Source organism: Xiphophorus maculatus, chromosome 16, assembly GCF_002775205.1.
Source record: "Xiphophorus maculatus strain JP 163 A chromosome 16, X_maculatus-5.0-male, whole genome shotgun sequence".
In the NCBI taxonomy this organism is placed as follows: Eukaryota; Metazoa; Chordata; class Actinopteri; order Cyprinodontiformes; family Poeciliidae; genus Xiphophorus; species Xiphophorus maculatus.
Window position 1 is genome coordinate 1,394,560 of NC_036458.1, and position 18,722 is coordinate 1,413,281.

Here is an 18,722-nt window from a genome sequence, read left to right on the forward strand (position 1 = left end):
TCAGGGCCGATTGCAAAGGGAAGGACTAGACTCACCGCCGGCGCTGCAGAGGAAGATCGTTTCCTGGTTTTACTGCTGCTGACTTTTGGTTTTTATTTCCCAGAAATCTGATTTTCTTTTTCCTGCTGTTTCTGCTCAGACCGAACTGTAAGTATGAGAGAGAGAGAGAAAGTTTCAGTCTGAACTCTGCAGGAGGTTCACAGACATGAAACACTAAAACATCAGCAGGTTCTCATGTTTCTCTTTGCTCTTTCCACACTTTGTCTTTTCTGTGTTTATTTCTAAAAACATTTAATAGTAGAAATAGATTCAAGATGTAAAACTTTTTAATGTGCATTTATTTATATTGTCATTTTAATTGTTTACTGTGGACATGTTCACCACCAATCCATTTTCTACATATAATAACTATAATAATTATGCTTTTCCATTTACCTGATTTTAACATTCAAGTGATAAAAAGCAAAAACAGAAGAAAAAAGATTTTAACAGCCATAAAAGAGGAAACCAAAAGTTGTGCAAAGAGGAAAGTTTTTCAGAAATATTGTTCTCATTTGTAAATAAATATAATTTTGGATGATTTAATATTTTGTCTTTCAGGCATAACTTTTAGTTTGCATATTGATAAATGAGCAACAATCCATTCAGATCCAACAGGAAAATGAACCAAACATGGAAAAACATTAAATAACCTGAGAAATTATTTAATTCAGCATGAAAATAATCCACTCAGATTAGATCTGAGTGGAGGAAAACAGGCCGATGCTGCCCTCTGGTGGTGAATACATAGTATCACAATTTCGGACTTTATTTTATTTTATTTTATTTTATTGTCTCTGATAATCTGATGAAGCTTCAGATTTTTGCTCTGAAAGTTTCGGTTCAGTTGCAGCTGGAATCAGATCTGATTCATGCAGCAACACGATGCATAAAACTGAAGTAGAAAATAATAATTTCTCTTTCCTGGTTTAACTTCACCACACAGACCTGATTGATTCCACCAAAACTACAGATGACCGCCAGGGGGGGCTGCTTTGGATCAATGTGTTGGAAAGTCTGAGTTTGGATGATGGAGGCAACAGGGGGCATTTCCTGATCGCTGCCCCATTCTGGTGCCTCTGTGGAGAAACAGAAACAACCTGGAGCCGGAGATTTAGTCTCCTCAGAGTTTAGTCTCCTCAGGTTTTAGTCTCCTCAGGTTTTAGTCTCTACAGGGTTTAGTCTCCTCAGGGTTTAGTCTCCTCAGGGTTTAGTCTCCTCAGGTTTTAGTCTCCTCAGGGTTTAGTCTCTACAGGGTTTAGTCTCCTCAGGTTTTAGTCTCCTCAGGGTTTAGTCTCTACAGGGTTTAGTCTCTACAGGGTTTAGTCTCTACAGGGTTTAGTCTCTACAGGGTTTAGTCTCTACAGGGTTTAGTCTCCTCAGGGTTTAGTCTCCTCAGGTTTTAGTCTCCTCAGGGTTTAGTCTCCTCAGGGTTTAGTCTCCTCAGGGTTTAGTCTCTACAGGGTTTAGTCTCTACAGGGTTTAGTCTTCTCAGGGTTTAGTCTCCTCAGGGTTTAGTCTCCTCAGGGTTTAGTCTCTACAGGGTTTAGTCTCCTCAGGGTTTAGTCTCTACAGGGTTTAGTCTCTACAGGGTTTAGTCTCTACAGGGTTTAGTCTCCTCAGGGTTTAGTCTCTACAGGGTTTAGTCTCTACAGGGTTTAGTCTCTACAGGGTTTAGTCTCCTCAGGGTTTAGTCTCCTCAGGTTTTAGTCTCCTCAGGGTTTAGTCTCCTCAGGGTTTAGTCTCCTCAGGGTTTAGTCTCTACAGGGTTTAGTCTCTACAGGGTTTAGTCTTCTCAGGGTTTAGTCTCCTCAGGGTTTAGTCTCTACAGGGTTTAGTCTCCTCAGGGTTTAGTCTCTACAGGGTTTAGTCTCCTCAGGGTTTAGTCTCTACAGGGTTTAGTCTCTACAGGGTTTAGTCTCTACAGGTTTTAGTCTCCTCAGGGTTTAGTCTCTACAGGGTTTAGTCTCCTCAGGTTTTAGTCTCCTCAGGGTTTAGTCTCTACAGGGTTTAGTCTCCTCAGGGTTTAGTCTCCTCAGGTTTTAGTCTCTACAGGTTTTAGTCTCCTCAGGGTTTAGTCTCTACAGGGTTTAGTCTCCTCAGGGTTTAGTCTCTACAGGTTTTAGTCTCTACAGGTTTTAGTCTCCTCAGGGTTTAGTCTCTACAGGGTTTAGTCTCCTCAGGGTTTAGTCTCCTCAGGTTTTAGTCTCCTCAGGGTTTAGTCTCTACAGGGTTTAGTCTCCTCAGGTTTTAGTCTCCTCAGGGTTTAGTCTCTACAGGGTTTAGTCTCCTCAGGGTTTAGTCTCTACAGGGTTTAGTCTATACAGGTTTTAGTCTCCTCAGGGTTTAGTCTCCTCAGGTTTTAGTCTCTACAGGTTTTAGTCTCCTCAGGGTTTAGTCTCTACAGGGTTTAGTCTCCTCAGGGTTTAGTCTCTACAGGGTTTAGTCTCCTCAGGGTTTAGTCTCTACAGGGTTTAGTCTCCTCAGGGTTTAGTCTCCTCAGGGTTTAGTCTCCTCAGGGTTTAGTCTCCTCAGGTTTTAGTCTCTACAGGGTTTAGTCTCCTCAGGGTTTAGTCTCCTCAGGGTTTAGTCTCCTCAGGTTTTAGTCTCTACAGGTTTTAGTCTCCTCAGGGTTTAGTCTCTACAGGGTTTAGTCTCCTCAGGGTTTAGTCTCTACAGGGTTTAGTCTCCTCAGGGTTTAGTCTCTACAGGGTTTAGTCTCCTCAGGGTTTAGTCTCCTCAGGTTTTAGTCTCCTCAGGTTTTAGTCTCTACAGGGTTTAGTCTCCTCAGGGTTTAGTCTCCTCAGGGTTTAGTCTCCTCAGGTTTTAGTCTCCTCAGGGTTTAGTCTCCTCAGGGTTTAGTCTCCTCAGGTTTTAGTCTCCTCAGGGTTTAGTCTCCTCAGGGTTTAGTCTCTACAGGGTTTAGTCTCCTCAGGGTTTAGTCTCCTCAGGTTTTAGTCTCCTCAGGGTTTAGTCTCCTCAGGGTTTAGTCTCCTCAGGGTTTAGTCTCTACAGGGTTTAGTCTCTACAGGGTTTAGTCTTCTCAGGGTTTAGTCTCCTCAGGGTTTAGTCTCTACAGGGTTTAGTCTCCTCGGGGTTTAGTCTCTACAGGGTTTAGTCTCCTCAGGGTTTAGTCTCTACAGGGTTTAGTCTCTACAGGGTTTAGTCTCTACAGGGTTTAGTCTCTACAGGGTTTAGTCTCCTCAGGGTTTAGTCTCTACAGGGTTTAGTCTCTACAGGTTTTAGTCTCCTCAGGGTTTAGTCTCCTCAGGGTTTAGTCTCTACAGGGTTTAGTCTTCTCAGGGTTTAGTCTCCTCAGGGTTTAGTCTCTACAGGGTTTAGTCTCTACAGCGTTTAGTCTCCTCAGGGTTTAGTCTCCTCAGGGTTTAGTCTCTACAGGGTTTAGTCTCTACAGGGTTTAGTCTCCTCAGGTTTTAGTCTCTACAGGTTTTAGTCTCCTCAGGGTTTAGTCTCTACAGGGTTTAGTCTCCTCAGGGTTTAGTCTCTACAGGGTTTAGTCTCCTCAGGGTTTAGTCTCTACAGGGTTTAGTCTCCTCAGGGTTTAGTCTCTACAGGTTTTAGTCTCCTCAGGGTTTAGTCTCTACAGGGTTTAGTCTCCTCAGGGTTTAGTCTCGCCAGGGTTTAGTCTCTACAGGGTTTAGTCTCCTCAGGGTTTAGTCTCCTCAGGGTTTAGTCTCCTCAGGTTTTAGTCTCCTCAGGGTTTAGTCTCCAGGATTTTTAGTTTCCTGGAAATTATACTTTCTTGGAGGTTTTAGTCTCCTGGGGTCGGGTGGTTTAGTTTCCTGGGGGTCGAGGGTCAGGGGTCAGGGTGGATGGGTTTCCTGTCCGCCTGCTGCAGCATCAGGATGCAGCCATGCTGAGTGGCGGTGAGGCTGCGGCGGTCGGGGTTTCCTCGGAGGAGGTGGAGAAAGCAGAGGAGGTGGGCAGAGGGTTGCTGAGAGGGAATCTGTGGCGATGCCTCTTACTGGTTTCTCTGGTCAGGCAGTGGGAGGAAGGTTTTCTCAGCTGATTCTGAAGATTTCTGCCTGTTTTTGCTTCTTCATGTGACTCTAACCTGTAAAATCAGAAGGTTTGAACCAGATCTAAACGGTAAGTCTGTTTCCTCTGATCTAAAAGGCTTCTGACTCTAATTTGGATTAAAAATATGAAGAATGTTTGTAAAGATAAAGATTATTTTTTTACATATGAACAAATCCTTTGTTGTTCCAGTGATATGTAGTTGTGATGGAGGGTGGAGGGTGTGGCCTAACATGATCAATACTTCTATCAAAGTGTTAATAATTGATAGGGAGCTTCATTATCTCCAGTAAAATAAGCCTGACAATAAAAGAACTGAACAATTTAGCAAAGATCAATTATTTACAGAGAAGCAACGTTCCTGAAATAGTTCATCTGCCTGAAATAAACGACTCAAACGAGAATCAGCGACAGCAGGAACGACACAAACAAACTCCAGAAGATCAGGAAGGCAGAAAGCAGTTTGTTTCTGTGCAGGCAGAGACAGCATGAAGCTTTTTGGGACGGAAATCGACTGGAAGCTTCAGGCTGTTGGAAACAAACGGATGTAGCCACCATGATGTCATTTATTGATCAGTGGAATCACATTTCAAACTGTCTTCTCCTGTTTTGACTGGAACAAGAGATCTGCTGATCTGATTGAGAACAGTGTAATCCACAGTCAACCCATGAACAGAAAGGAACAACTCTGAGTTTTATATTAAGTCTAAATTGGTTCAAAACTTTGAAATAATATGTAGAACTGTTTTCCTGAAATGAAGAGAATGTAAAACTTGCAGCTTCGTCCTTGTTAAAGTCAGGTTTTTCATGTAAAACTCATTTTCCCACATGAAATATGACATAATGTACAATTCAGATGAAAAGCAAACAAATCTGTTAGAAAAATCTGTTTCATCAAATGTATAAACTTTTAAATGAAAACGTTGCTGAAGAACTAAATTTAATCAGCTTCAGTGTTCTGTCTTCCTCAGTCATCAGTTTCAGTCAAACATGAAATAAATCTGATTTTCTTTGTAGAAATTATTACAAAGGGTCAAAGTATCTCATTGTGCAAAGGTATCAGTCAGGATAAGGACAGAGTGAAGTCATTTACTTGTATTTGGAGAAAATTTGGGATTTGTTGTCATTACAAAACCTGGACATTTCTAAAAGCTGATAAAAAGACATTCGATCGCTCAGAGACGCTTCCAAACCACAGGAGCCGAAGGAATTCGATCCAAGTATTATTTAGTCATTTATTCCTGGAAAACATCCAGATCTGCTGGAAAATCTCCTCAAATTTCAACCAGGATGTTTTCTGATCTGCTGAAACGAAACGGCAAAATCTGGGACACAATTTCAGGACAACATCAGCAAAAAGACACGTTTAAACAGGGAGGCACGGTAGTGGCAGTATCATTCTGGGATCATTTACATTTAGCTGGATCTGGATGAAGTTCTGAATAGTTCTGATTACCATCCAGCTGCAACCCAAAACCTTCAGGCGTCTAAAGATGAAGAGGATTTTATTTCTCAGTATCAAAGTGAGTCGGCAGTTTTAGCTCAATTTACATTTTTACTTCATGAATAAGAAACTAAAGAAAAACTGATTTAGTCTTACAGAAAAAGGCTGTTTAGATACATAATGTTTATGTTACTTGTGGTCGAGTTATTAATGATCCTGCAATGACAATGTTCATCAAGTCAATACTGATAAAGTATATTTTAAAATGTATTCAGAAATTATTTGAAATGAAAAAAACAACAATTAAATTAAAAAGTAATTATTTAAGAGAATTCAAATCCTTTGTTTGGTTAAACATGTGAATGAACTGAATGTAAAATATGAGGCTGGATTTCTGTGTTACTGTCGCTGAGTCATGATCCGACCCACAGTAACTAGATATTATGTCTGTTGATGTTTTATTTTTATTCAAATCAAATGTTCCTATTTCTGTTCATGTAACTGTAAAACAGTGCAGATGTCATAAACTTACATTAAAATCAATATGTTCAAACATATTTACTCCACAAGGTGACAGAGATCAGTAATAAATGATCAAAATAAATAAAATATCACCAATGTGGGAAGATTCAGTGTAATCTATGATCATTTTAATAATCTCCCTGGTGCAGGATGAGCCACGTTTCTCCTCACGGACCGATTTCTCTCCCCCTGGAGGTCATGCCGGGCAGCCCAGAGAACATCCCCCTGGGGGAGTGCGCCCTCTCCCAGTCCCAGGACCGGCTGACGCCGCCCAGCCACGCAGCCAGCACCGTCTTCTCTCTGTCCCGCAGCGAGTCGCTCTGGACCCCGGAGCCGCCGCCCAAAAGATGCGACGTGTTCTGGTTCCCCATTCACTTCATGTCCACCGGGGGCAGCTTCCTGGCCTGCGGCGTCATCATCAGCGGCCTGTGCTTCGCGGGCCAGTGCCAGCCGGCCCCCGCCCTGCTGGGACCGGCCCTGCTGTCCATAGGGCTGATGGTGCTGGTGGTGGGGGTGGTGCTCATCCCCATCACCAAGAAGAACAGGAAGCGCTCCCACATGCGGAGGCCCCTCGGCTACTACAAGCCTCCGGTCGTCGACGTGTGACGTCATCGGGGGGTTTCCCGGTGACGCTGCGGCGTTTTCAGCATGAGATGAAATCCAAGAAATATTTACGATGCGGCTCAGCATGGAGACATTTCTGTTCCCCGCCGGGTCAGCGGGGGGCCGGGCGTAGAGTTACACTGTAAAACATTAACGGCAACATTTAGGTTGACTTAGTCTGTCACGTTATTCATACATTTATAAATGTCAGAATCCCAAAGTAAATATTTAGTTTACTAAATATAAAGTTATCAGGCTGCATATTTAGTTTCAAACTAAATGCTTACTTTATATTTAGCCACAAATTAAATATTTATTTTGCTAACTAAACATTTAGTTCCAAACTTAAATGTTAAGTCTGAACTAAATATTTAGCTTTCAAACTAAATATTTAGTTTGCAAACAAATATTTAGCAAACAAAATTTGGGTTCCACTGTTTTGCTAAGTTAATATTTAGTTCCAAACTAAATGTTTGTCTGAGCTAAATATTTAGCTTGCAAATTAAATATTTAGTTTACAAACAAATCTAAACTAAACATTTTGTTGGCAAAATACATTTTTAGTTCCAGACTAAATATTGAATTTGAAAGCTAAATATGTAGTTTGCAAACTACATATTTAGCTTGTGAATGAAATATTTAGTTTAGTACTCTGACATTTATAAATGTGTGAATAACATGTTGAAAATATGAGTTTGAAAAATGAAAACCCACAAAATATTGCTGTTAATTTTTTACAGTATAACTTTGTGAGCGACTTCCTGTTGCGATTTTTCACACATTTACAAGGTTTTAGCACAGATGAGCGCGAGCAAAGAGACATTTTAAATATTCATACGAGAGAGAAGTGAAGTTTCAGCCTCATGAATAATTAAAAGAGTTTATAATTATTACTCTCCGTTTTATTGTCTTGTTGCTTCCAGTAAGCAGCTCGCTGTGCAGCAGAGGAAGGAGTAGAAATACTTTCCGCCTTGAAGGATGCAAATGATCAGAGTCTGACTGGAGCGAGGCAAAAAAGATTAAAATAGTAAATGACAAGAAAAACATTCAGATTCAGCTGCAGGAGGATTCAGTGATAATCAACCGGCTGTGTGCAGAAAATAAGTCATCTTTATGAATTCATTCATAATAACAGATCCTGTAGCAACAATCAGCTGATCCAACTTTATTTCTGGAAAATCTGGGAATCAACAAGTTTCTACAGTTTCACTTTAGTTTCATCAGACGTCAGGAAATGACAGAGTTTAACCCCCAACCTCCCCATTTCCTCCAGTTCTCCATTAGATCCCCTCTGATAAGCAGATATTATTATTTATGTGTACATGAAGACTCGCTGAATGACGCACTCAGTCACCAAGAAGCTCATCTTCAATTTTCCTAAGAAATGAAATGCAAATTGAGTTTTCCCTGGGCTGCAGCGTGGCGGAAAAACCCAGGCTGGTCATGAGCTAAACATTCAAACAAGCTCAGTGACAGACATGTTGGCTTTTACTGTCATCTGACTAAATATAGTTTAAAGAAAATCTCTGCAAGCTAACCTGACTATGTGGAAAAAACTTTTACTTTCTAAAATAAAACTGAGTTCAGAAGCAAACAGGCTGGACTGCTGACAGGATGCAAAAATCATTTTAAAAAATTATACTTTTTTATCATGAAATGTAATCTTTTTTAACTTTCTTTTTAAATATAAGCTAAAATAATTTTCTGAAATGTTATTTTCCATCTTCATTTTTTCTTGCTTCTCGAGTTCAGAGCAAAACGGACAAAACGGTTCTGACCAGAAAAGACCAGAACCGTCCAGAACCTCAAATCTTCTGTTAATAAATGTTTACATGTGTAAATATTATGACATTAAACTTCTGCCAAAAACATTAATCTCATAAATTTACTAGGAAAAATTAAGATTCTGAAGTTTCAAAAGTAAAAAACATTTCGACTTTTGATCCTCAAAGGTTTTCTAGAAAATGTCAGAAAGTTTCCTTGTAAATTATCAAACATTTAAACTCTGAAGTTTTTTTGTTTTTTCTAGAAAATAAACTGCAAATAAAATGTTTTAGCAAAACTTCGATTATTCAAGTTTAGACGTTTCCTTGTTGTTTTACAAAATTACTGAGTTTAATTTCAAAATTTCTAAAAAGAAATCCAAGTTCATAGTTTTTCTAGAAAACTTAATCTAAAAGTTTCTGAGTTTTTGGGACATTACTCCTTTTTCTAATAAACTACAGACAAGAAAGTTGATCTAAAAGCCTTAAAGTTGTTGTTTCTTTCACAGAATGAAGATAATCTCTCACAGAAATGACATTTTATTCCAAATCAATCACATTTTAAGAACCAGCTCGTCCTCAGGTGAGATGTTTGCTGCAGCAGCAGCTGCTGCAGCAGCAGACCTGCAGTAAAAAGGTGAAAGGTGTTTCCCTCCTGCTGAATATTTGACAAGCAAATAATATGTTAATGTTCTCCTGGACGCCCTGCATGTGGTTGTTGCTGTAGATGCCCGCAGCTTTGGCTCAACCCTCAGCAAACTGCGCTCCGTGCGGGTGAAGCTGTTTGTCTTAAGGTGGGGCGTTTCTCTGCTGGTGCGCGGTCCCGACCTGCTCCGCTATACAAAGGATGAAGGATCCCGGCCAGAGCAAAGCCTCAGCCCGCTGCAGCATGGCTCTCCTCCAGCGCATCGGGACCTGCCTGCCCTTCTTCCTGCTCGCCGTCACCTTTGACATCCTGGGCCTGGTTCTGCTGTTCGTCGGGATCTTCGGCGACCTGCGCATCGACGGCCTCTTCTACGGAGACTTCTTGATCTACTCGGGCTCCCTCATCATCTTCGCCAGCCTGGCCTGCTGGCTCATGTGGTACGTGGGCAACATCCAGGTGTCGGAGTACGACGGGCAGAAGAGGAGCAGCATCGCGCTGCTGGCCGGGAAGATCTCGGAGAGGCTGAGCCAGAAGGTGACCGCGCAGGACCGCGTGAAGTGCGAGGTGGAGGACGGGGACCGCAGCCCTGCGGGGACGCTTCCGCTGAAACAGGGCAAGGTGACGTGGGGCAAATCCACGGCGTACCTGAACGAGGGCTACGACGGCTCCACGGACGGCGCTGACGGGGAGCAGCAGTCCGTGGACTGATCGGCTCGGTTCGCATCCAGCCGGATCCAGATGTTTAGAAGTTGAACTTCCAGGACTGAAGGTCCAGTTTTCACTAATGTCTCATAGTTCAAAAACAGTCTGCAATTATCATTTCAAGTATGTTAATGTTTTAACTAGACCCTTTGCACTACTGAACTGATTCTGATTATTTATTAGGAAATAATCAATAAGTCATTCACTTTCAGCGCCTGTAAAAGTTAAACGGACCGTTTCTCTGATCCAGTAGAACATTTTATCTTTCCTATTATAGCAGATTAATTAATGTAGCTGTGAAATCAGAAGACTGAAGCTTGAAGCTGCATCCTTGCTGGTGAAGATTAGGGTGATGGTACAGAGTCAGTCCGGAGCGCCTCTGAAAACCAGTGAAAAAATGAAACTAAAAAATGTTCTGATTTCTGAAAACTGATTATTGAGAAGAAAATATGTCATTTTTATTCAAATGTATATAAGAGCAGATTATATTCTAAATGAATATTCATTTTATTTTGTTTTATTATATTTTAGATCAGACATTTCTTGGTTGACAAACATTAAATGTAAATCTGTCAGCAGTGTGAATAATTATGGATTATGGATAAAACAGCTGCGATATTTCAGTTTATTTGATGTGAAGTAATTGTTCTGTTCATATCTTTGTGCTTTTCTTTCTGATTGTTGAAATTTCACACCAACTCAAACACACAAAACGTAACTTCAGTCTGATTTCAGTCGTATAAAGATCCTCATAAACTCAGGATTTGTTGTCAAGCAGGAGGAAATGTCACTGACAGAATGTAAAGTTTCCCCTGTTTTTGTTTCACCTGCTCAGCGGCGGCAGAAAAAGGCCCAGTCATGCTTCCTGTTGGCCTCTGGTCAGACTGGTTTGACTTCTTGGTGAGCTTTTGTTTGTTGTGGGATTAAAATCCTCCTCAGAGCCTCAGAGGCTCCTGACTCTGAAACTAAAGCTGAGACAAACGATCCCACCTGAAGGAAACAAATTCCAGCTTCCTCTAACCAGAGCCGAGACGTTGTCATAACCCTCTGCGTCTCTGACGCATCACTTCCTGTTAGACGGTCAGGCGGGACGGAGGTCAAGGTGTGAACTTTCCATGATGTCCCAGAACTGTTACAAAATCTCAAATCAGTAAAAATCGCTTTGCAAAGACTGAATTTGACCAACCTGCTGGGTTTTTCATGTCAGAGGTTCTGATTGCCACCAGGTTTCTGGTTCAGATGCAGAGTCAGGCATGCAGGGAGGAACCGGGCCGTCAGCTGGAGGTACGGCCCGTCCGTCCGGTACCGGTCCTGCCACTAACACTCAGGTATGACAGAAATGTAAGGCGTGCTTTCAGTGAATAACAATGATACTTCAGACCAGAGCAGAGTTTTCTGGAGCGACCGGCTCCGGGTCCTGTCACTCTGCCAGCAGACACCCAGCCGTCCGCACCGGCGCCGCCGGCCCAAACATGGAGGAGGGAAAGTGTACCGGCTTCTTCATCGGCCTGGCCGTCTTCCTGGACGTGGTCGGCCTCCTGCTGCTCCTCATCGGCATCTTCGCTCCGCTGCCCTACTGGGATTTCTTCGTCCTGTCCGGGCCACTGCTCATCTTCCTCAGCCTGGTTCTGTGGATATTCTGGTACCTGGGGAACCTCACCGTCTCTGAGGAGGAGCTCAACCTCCGAAAGCTGGACATCCTGTGACCTCCCTGGCCTGGACGAGGGCAGATCGGATCGGGCCGGGTCGGATCGGGTCGGGTCGGGTCGGATCGGGTCGGGTCGGATCGGGTCTGAGGCGTCAACATGAGGAGAGAATGGACGGATCCACATGAAGCAGCCTGGAAATCAGGGTTGATCTCTGGAGCCTGACTGAAGAGATTAAACCTGAACTCTTGTTTCTGGACCAGGAACCAGAACCAGCGGCCCGTCCAACTGGACCTCTGTGAAACGGCTTCTACTGAGCTTTTATCAGCTGGACGCTTTAAAGAACTGAGCCTGGTTGTGTTTCTGATCCACATGTTGTCAGTTTGGGTTTAAATTTCAGCAAGTCTTTGCACATTTGAAGGACAATAATCTGAAATGAGCGACTAAAAGTGCTTTTAAATGACTTGTGTGTGTTTTCTGTGTGACGCCGTTTCTCTGACCCAAACCAGCCGGACTGGATCTGCTGGTCGCTTTGTTCAGCTAATTTTAGCAGCAACATCAAACCGCAGAAAGCGTTTCCATCTACACTGCAAAACAACGTTTCACCAAGTGCTTTTACTGTAAATGTCTTCAAACATTTAAAATGAGACAAAACTAACTTACAAGCTTTCAGCAAAATATAGAAGCTTGTTGTAATGATTACCTTATTGATTAATTAATTACTAATTAAATACTAATTAATTAATAAGTTCTGGTTATAAGTGAGATAATCTGCCGGTGGAGCGAATCGTTCCTCCCAGGTTATAATTCAGAATAATGAAATCATCTTTGACTTGGTTATTATTTTAGGAAGGTGGCAATGTTATAATTTATATTATATAATAACTTAAAATGTGTGAAAAATGTTTGGTTTGTCTGGCAGATTATTAAAGGAATTAAACAAGCCAAACAAGCTCCTGTTTCTTGCTGAAATGTTTCTTGTTAGTGAATTTTAATTTTAAGTGTGATAAAAATATTTGAACTAAAAACTAGACAAAAATACTTCTTATGATTTTGTGTTTTTGCAGTGTTCTGGTAAATTTGCATATTTAGTAGCTAATGAGGTGTGGTGATGCAGCAGTGGCCTCATTCATATTTTACGTTTATTGTTTTTGTGGATAATTCGTTTTTGAAGTAACCAGCTGATCCAGATCCTTCCTGATTTAGGAGCCGTGATTCTGCCTGTGTGCATCAGAACAAAAACTCCTGCAGATCGTGTTTTTAAAATCCCTGCAGTTGGAGGTTATTGAATCCTTCGCCCTGGAAGAAAAGCAGCTCAGATGCGTCATCAAGGCCCTCAAATTAAAATGGCGTTCAGCGCCGACTGCATCTGGACGCTAATGGTGTTTAGAGGAGCTGAGAACGAGGAGAAGCCAGAAAGCTTCGCCTTAAGCACCACTACAGCTCCATGAAAGTCAACAGGGACGCTGAAACTAAAACTCCTCATCCACGCCCAGATCCTCCAGCCTTAATCAGCACTCAAGGCCCCATTATCTCCCTCAGAGATGGGGAAGTGTTATTAATGCGTCCATTCGGCTCCTGCTGCTGGAGAGGAAGTGAAGATGAGGAGAGACGGGCCCCGGCCCGCTCCCTCTCACATCCCATTGATCCAACGCGTCCTTACAAACCTTAATCACAACTGGACACGTTTGTGCACAATAGATTCTCTCAAGAGAGATTCAGATGGCAAGAGGCTTCTGTGAGAAGAGCCAGGCTCAGATTTCCTCCCTGCTGGTGAAAATGATGAAGAGACGCTCGGTGAATCCCAGAGGAGCGACAGGAGGGGTGAGAGCAATTAGAGGCGGTTGTTCTTCCTGGACTGAGGCAGAGTCAAGAACATGAAGAACAAGAAATTATTCTGCTAATTACAACAGAACTTAAATTAGCAATAAATGAGTGAGTTTAAACCAATGAAGACATTTACCAGATCAGACAACCTGCAAAGTACTAAATACACTGAGGTTCTAATTATATGTTTCATGTTAAACTCATAAACACATTTCTTCTGTTACAACATTTCTGGTTCAGCATAAAAGCTTCAAAATATGAAAACATGTTAAACCTTAAAGAGGATAAATGTCTCCCTCTAGTGGTTCATTTCTGTTATCACTTTAAATCTGCAGACTGGTCCTCAGTCAGAACCAACCAGGCCTGATTAAGGTCCAAATGATTATAAATCATGCTGCATATGACCACAAATATCCAGAGACTTACATCAGAAATCAGAGCTGGAGGCTCCCAAAATCTACATTTAGTTGATTTATTAAAAAATGACCCAAATCCTGCTGCTGTTGCTGAAAATAAACAGGAAAATAATTAACCCTAAAGGAAAACATTTTATGAAAACATTTCCTGTCAGTTTATTGTTGAGGAGATTTTAAAAATCATATTTTGTAGGGATTTTATATAAAGACACCTTTCTTTGTGTAATTTAGAAAAAATATATTTTAAAATCTAATATTGTTTTTTAAAATCATTTTAATGGTTTTTACCTAACACATTTTGTTTGTTTTCTTACTTAGAAAATTAAATTTTCAGGGAAGACAAAACTCCTTCAGCATTTGGGTGTTTAAAAAAATAACAATTTGGTCGTTTTTAATTTTGAAAAAAATTGGATGACTTTTTACCATGAATTTTAGAAAATCTTTTTAAAAATCTATTCTTAGGAAAAAATCACATTTTGGTGGTTTTTATTTTTAAAATCCCAATTTATTTATTTTTTTATTTTTAACTTGTTACACATTTAACCAGCTGATTTTGGCCCATGTGGCTGAACATGTTATAGTGCAGCAGGGTGTGTGTGTGTGTGTGTGTGTGTGTGTGTGTGTGTGTGTGTGTGTGTGTGTGTATGTGTGTGTGTGTGTGTGTGTGTGAGTCAGGATTTACTGTATCTGCTGCTCCACTAACTTTTCCACATCAGATTTTCCAGACCAGAGCAGAACCAGAGACGTTTCACCGTCAGTGAATCATCTCCGTTTCTCCCTTCATGCCTGGTTCCTGAAAACATTCATGTAAAAATGAACAAACTGTGAAACATTGTGATGGACCAGATCTGTAGGAAAAATAAGAGCACATAAAAAATGTTGAGCAAAATAAAAAACAACATAAATAAATTCTGACTGTTTTTCTTTCAAAGAGTCGAGTTTTTCAACATGATTTTATTTCTGTCAATGTTTCTGTTTTTATTTGGCTGCATGCGTTGCATCCTGTTGTGTCCGGTTCTTATAGAGGATCTATTATTATTATTATTACACAAAATTATGATTTCTAAATACAATCCAAGCTTTTAAAAAAATCCACCCAGCTGTTTTTAGTCAGTAAGTTCATGTTTTTGGTGTCTGGAAAACAAGCCGCTTCAAAAGCCTCACGATTGTAAAGCCACATTTAAGAAGTACCGTGCTGTTGCCTAGCAACTATAGCAAAGTCCAGTCCTGTTGCCTAGCAACCCAAGCTGAGCTCCAGCTCATTTGGTCAGCTGGTTTTCCTCTGTATTCGCTGTACAATGGCTGCTGGAAAACAGAAGTGTTCTGTTGTTGACTTACCATCCAGAAACCACTCGCTGCATTCTTGTTGGTTGTGCGGGAGGCTCCACTTATGCTTTTCAAAGATGTATTGTTGTATAATTGTGCATCTGTTTGCATCTGTTTAATGTGTGAGTGTAAACGTTGAGTTGGGGGCGTGGCCAGCAGCAGCTAATTTGGATTTAAAGTGACAAAACGCCTTGAAACAACTAAAAATAAGTAGAACTAAGCAGACTAAAATCTCATTATCTATAAATGTAATGCACTTGTTTTGTATAGGCCATGGAGCTCTCAAACTAATAAGTCGTGTTTAAATCTCAGCTCATGAAGACGGGACATTTGAAGGACAGAAAAGGAAAACCGTCTGTCTGCATAGATAAACTTTAACAGATCATTGACTGCTCAGAGGAAAATATGACAGAATAACCAGACGGTACATCCTTGGTGTTGCCCTCTGACCGACTGGACTCCGGTCCAGGCTCCGCCCCGCACGCTGCAGCTTACCAAGGCATTCACACTGATCCGTTCCGTACAGAGGAACACAAACTAAATGCAAACCAGCAAAAACCCACAGCTTCCTTCTAGCGCTGAACATTTCTGTACATTTATTATAATAAGTGTTGAGCATTTTAAATCACTCTCCCATAGTCTCTTTCTTCTTTTCCAGCACAACGTGTCGGTCATTAAAGATTTGCCTCTGGTGGGGCTTTAGGGGCAGTTAAAGTTCATCTGCATGCAGAGAAGAAATGCTTGACATCAGAAAGATAAAGTGGTTCTTTGAGACTGTCATATTGCATATGATGATATTAATAAAACAGTTCTAGTTTGATATTTTGTGCAGCTCATTTGTTATTTATTCTGATGTTTTATGCTGTGTTGACCCTTTAGATCAGGGGTCAAACTGCAGTCCTGGAGGGCCACTGCCCTGCAGCTTTTAGATGTGCTGCAACACCTGAACAGATTAATTAGGTCATTAAGGTTCTGGAGATCTGATCCACACCAGGAGGAGGTGATGAAGCCGTTTCCTTCCAGTGTTTTGTACCTGTGGCTCATCTAAAACCTGCAGGGCAGCGACTGGAGGCCTGCAGTTTGACTCCTGTGCTTCAGAGCCTGAGCAGAGGCTGAACCAGCTTTATGTGCAGGATCATAACTTTGTTCTATGCATGAAGGAATCCTCACCACAGCTAAATAAACCACTGAGCTTCATGTTGGAGCAGCAGCCCTGCAGCAGGAAGGTTCCCGGTTCGAATCCCAGCCTGGTCTGCATAGAGCTTCATGTTCTAGAATAAAACGCTCTGCTACGTTATTCACATTTGTTCTGTTCATGCTTCCTCTGGTTTTGGATGCTGTGCAGCTCAAAGGGTTTCTGCTCTTTTTTACTTTTTTTAAACTTTTGGACAGTTGCTATGATACATAACCATGGCAACAACATTGTGCTTTTACAACTGATGGCAGCTGATTAGCATCTGAAAAGCTCAAATAATACCTGAACTCAGGCCTGTTGCAATAACAAATGTAGCTGGACCATAAATCACTGTAGCGATAAACGATAAAATTGTTATTTTGAGATTATTTTCTATAACGGTAATGACACAATAATGCAAAAACACATTCTCAAATATCAACAAATTTTACATTTCTATTGAACATTTAACACAGGAAGATATTTTAAATACCCAAAATAAAGAAACAAAACAACAGAAACAACAAATAAAATAAATTATGAAGTCTGTTTGAGACCAAAACACCAAACTGAAGACTTTTTCTCTTTTCTCTCTTTCTACCAAAAACTGGATGATAAAACAGTAAATCATGCAAATGGAAATTATTGAGCTCGTTTTTATTTATCATGCGGTTAATTGATCTATTATTTATTGTGACAGAACTACCTGATCTTTGACCTTAACTCCCAGAGGAGTTTAAATTCCAGGGTCAGGATGATCATATCCTGGGCTCTTACGGCCAGACCGAGATTTAAAGAGCAGACTGACTGCTACAGTTTCAACAACTCATTTCCTTCAGGGATCAATAAAGTATTTTAATTGAATTAAACTGAATGTTTTCTCTGTGTTGGTTCTGTCTGCTGCTCCGGCCTCCCGCAGTCCAGACATGTCAGACTCCTTAGTTTCTCTCTGTTGCTCTTAGGAAGTGTTTGTGTGTCTTTCCTGCCCTGTGACGTACAAGTCACCTCTCCGCCTCTACCTGCACAGGTAAACATGTAAAGGTGGGCAACCTGACTTTACAACTGGTGTGTAAAGTGACATTTATCTGGTTCTTGTTAACAAACCGTGCGGCTGAATTGTGACATAACAGACGGCAGAGCAGATTTAACACGTGCAGGGAAACTATGTGTTGCTGTTTACAATAATCTTATAGTACACATGCAGCAGCAAGACGCTGCAAAGACCTCAGAGTAAAACCAGACATGGACTCTGGTGGAATACCACCGTGGCTTTGCAGCGCTGCGGTGTAAAAGCCACAGCAGAGCGGACTCCTTCACATCCACACTCCCACAACTACACCCAGTTTATTCCCAGGTAACAGCGAGAATCCCGGGCTGGTGTCAAGAAACTGCCGCGGATTATCGGTTATCTGTAAATGTGGTGATTTTGGAGGATGATAGCATGTGTTAACCTATCGATCCACTCCCGTCCTGCTGCGACAGGCTCCGCCTCTTACCTCAGCCCGAAGCATAGACATATGAACATAGACGCTGAGTGAAAAGCAGGGTCGACCACCCAATAATAATAATAATAATAATAATAATAATAATAATAATAATAATAATAATAATAATAATAATAATAATGAATTTTGGTAGTAGTAGCATAACGTCTTAAAGAGTTTAACAGCAATCTGTTAAATAATAGTTAATTAAAAAGAATTTATTTTGATTAAAACTGTAAATTGCCAGTACTCATCTTCAATAACTAAAAAACAACGTTAAAGGGTTTCACATCGAGCCTTAAAAAACACAAAGCACATCGTATTGTTCCTTATAAGGTTCCATACATGCAAGTATGTCGTTTATATTCTCATGTATGTTTATATACGAGTTGTGCATTGTGCATTTATTTATTTATTTATTTATTTATTTATTTATTTATTCTAGTTGTATCTTTTAGTTTAAGTTACTTTTTAACATGATGATCCTTGTCTGTTTTTAATGATTTTGTTTTCTCCCTGTTCCACTCTGCCATTATATTGCATCTTGTGGACAAATAAAATGTTACTGAATTTAATTGAATTGAACTGAATATTGTTATAAATGACCAAATAGATGGTTCAGTATATCTTCAGGTGTGCATTAAAGTATGTTTGGGTGAATTTTCAGAACATTATGAAGATATTATTTACATCTGTTTCAATAGTCACTAATATTAGTACTACTACGGACATGTATTATATATTAATAAAACTTAGTTTATCGTAAACTTATTCATTTAATCATAAAATCATATTTCCAAACTTACCTTTATGGATGTCGGAGAGGCCTGCCACTAGCAATATGGCGGACGCGCTGACGACTTGTTCCTTCTGGCAAGGAAGAAGATGCGACGTCTACTCGTTTACGTCTATGTTCCCAACAGCATATGCACGTACAACAGCTACACACCAACCGACCTTGAATATGTCCTCTGAAAAATACTCGCATGTGATTGGCTGAAGTTACAGAGTTCCATCACCTTCCTGCATTGTGATTGGCGGACGTCGGTGGCAGTTACACCCTACCCGCCTCTGGCCTCTTTTGGTTGGCTG

At 40.9% G+C, this 18,722-nt stretch overlaps 3 protein-coding genes across 3 annotated transcripts; all 3 read left to right on the forward strand.

Annotated features, from left to right (window-relative positions):
- The first annotated feature begins 4,008 nt into the window (after nt 1-4,008).
- On the forward strand, nt 4,009-6,941 carry pirt (phosphoinositide interacting regulator of transient receptor potential channels). The gene is made up of 2 exons (XM_014470289.2): nt 4,009-4,149; nt 6,193-6,941. Exon 2 carries the CDS (start codon nt 6,194-6,196, stop codon nt 6,647-6,649), a length of 456 nt encoding a protein of 151 aa, XP_014325775.2. The 5' UTR covers nt 4,009-4,149; nt 6,193; the 3' UTR covers nt 6,650-6,941.
- Nucleotides 6,942-9,256: 2,315 nt separating this feature from the next.
- On the forward strand, nt 9,257-9,763 carry LOC102227266 (transmembrane protein 238-like). The gene has a single exon (XM_005803228.1). The coding sequence runs from the start codon at nt 9,257-9,259 to the stop codon at nt 9,761-9,763; it is 507 nt and encodes a 168-aa protein (XP_005803285.1).
- Nucleotides 9,764-11,104: 1,341 nt separating this feature from the next.
- Nucleotides 11,105-12,356, forward strand: LOC111611599 (putative transmembrane protein). Its single transcript, XM_023348661.1, has one exon. The coding sequence runs from the start codon at nt 11,125-11,127 to the stop codon at nt 11,461-11,463; it is 339 nt and encodes a 112-aa protein (XP_023204429.1). The 5' UTR covers nt 11,105-11,124; the 3' UTR covers nt 11,464-12,356.
- Nucleotides 12,357-18,722: the final 6,366 nt, after the last annotated feature.

Bases quoted from the DNA above. Each gene is read 5' to 3' on its own strand.
- LOC111611599 (XM_023348661.1), top strand. From the start codon at position 11,125: ATGATACTTCAGACCAGAGCAGAGTTTTCTGGAGCGACCGGCTCCGGG.
- pirt (XM_014470289.2), top strand. From the start codon at position 6,194: ATGAGCCACGTTTCTCCTCACGGACCGATTTCTCTCCCCCTGGAGGTC.
- LOC102227266 (XM_005803228.1), top strand. From the start codon at position 9,257: ATGAAGGATCCCGGCCAGAGCAAAGCCTCAGCCCGCTGCAGCATGGCT.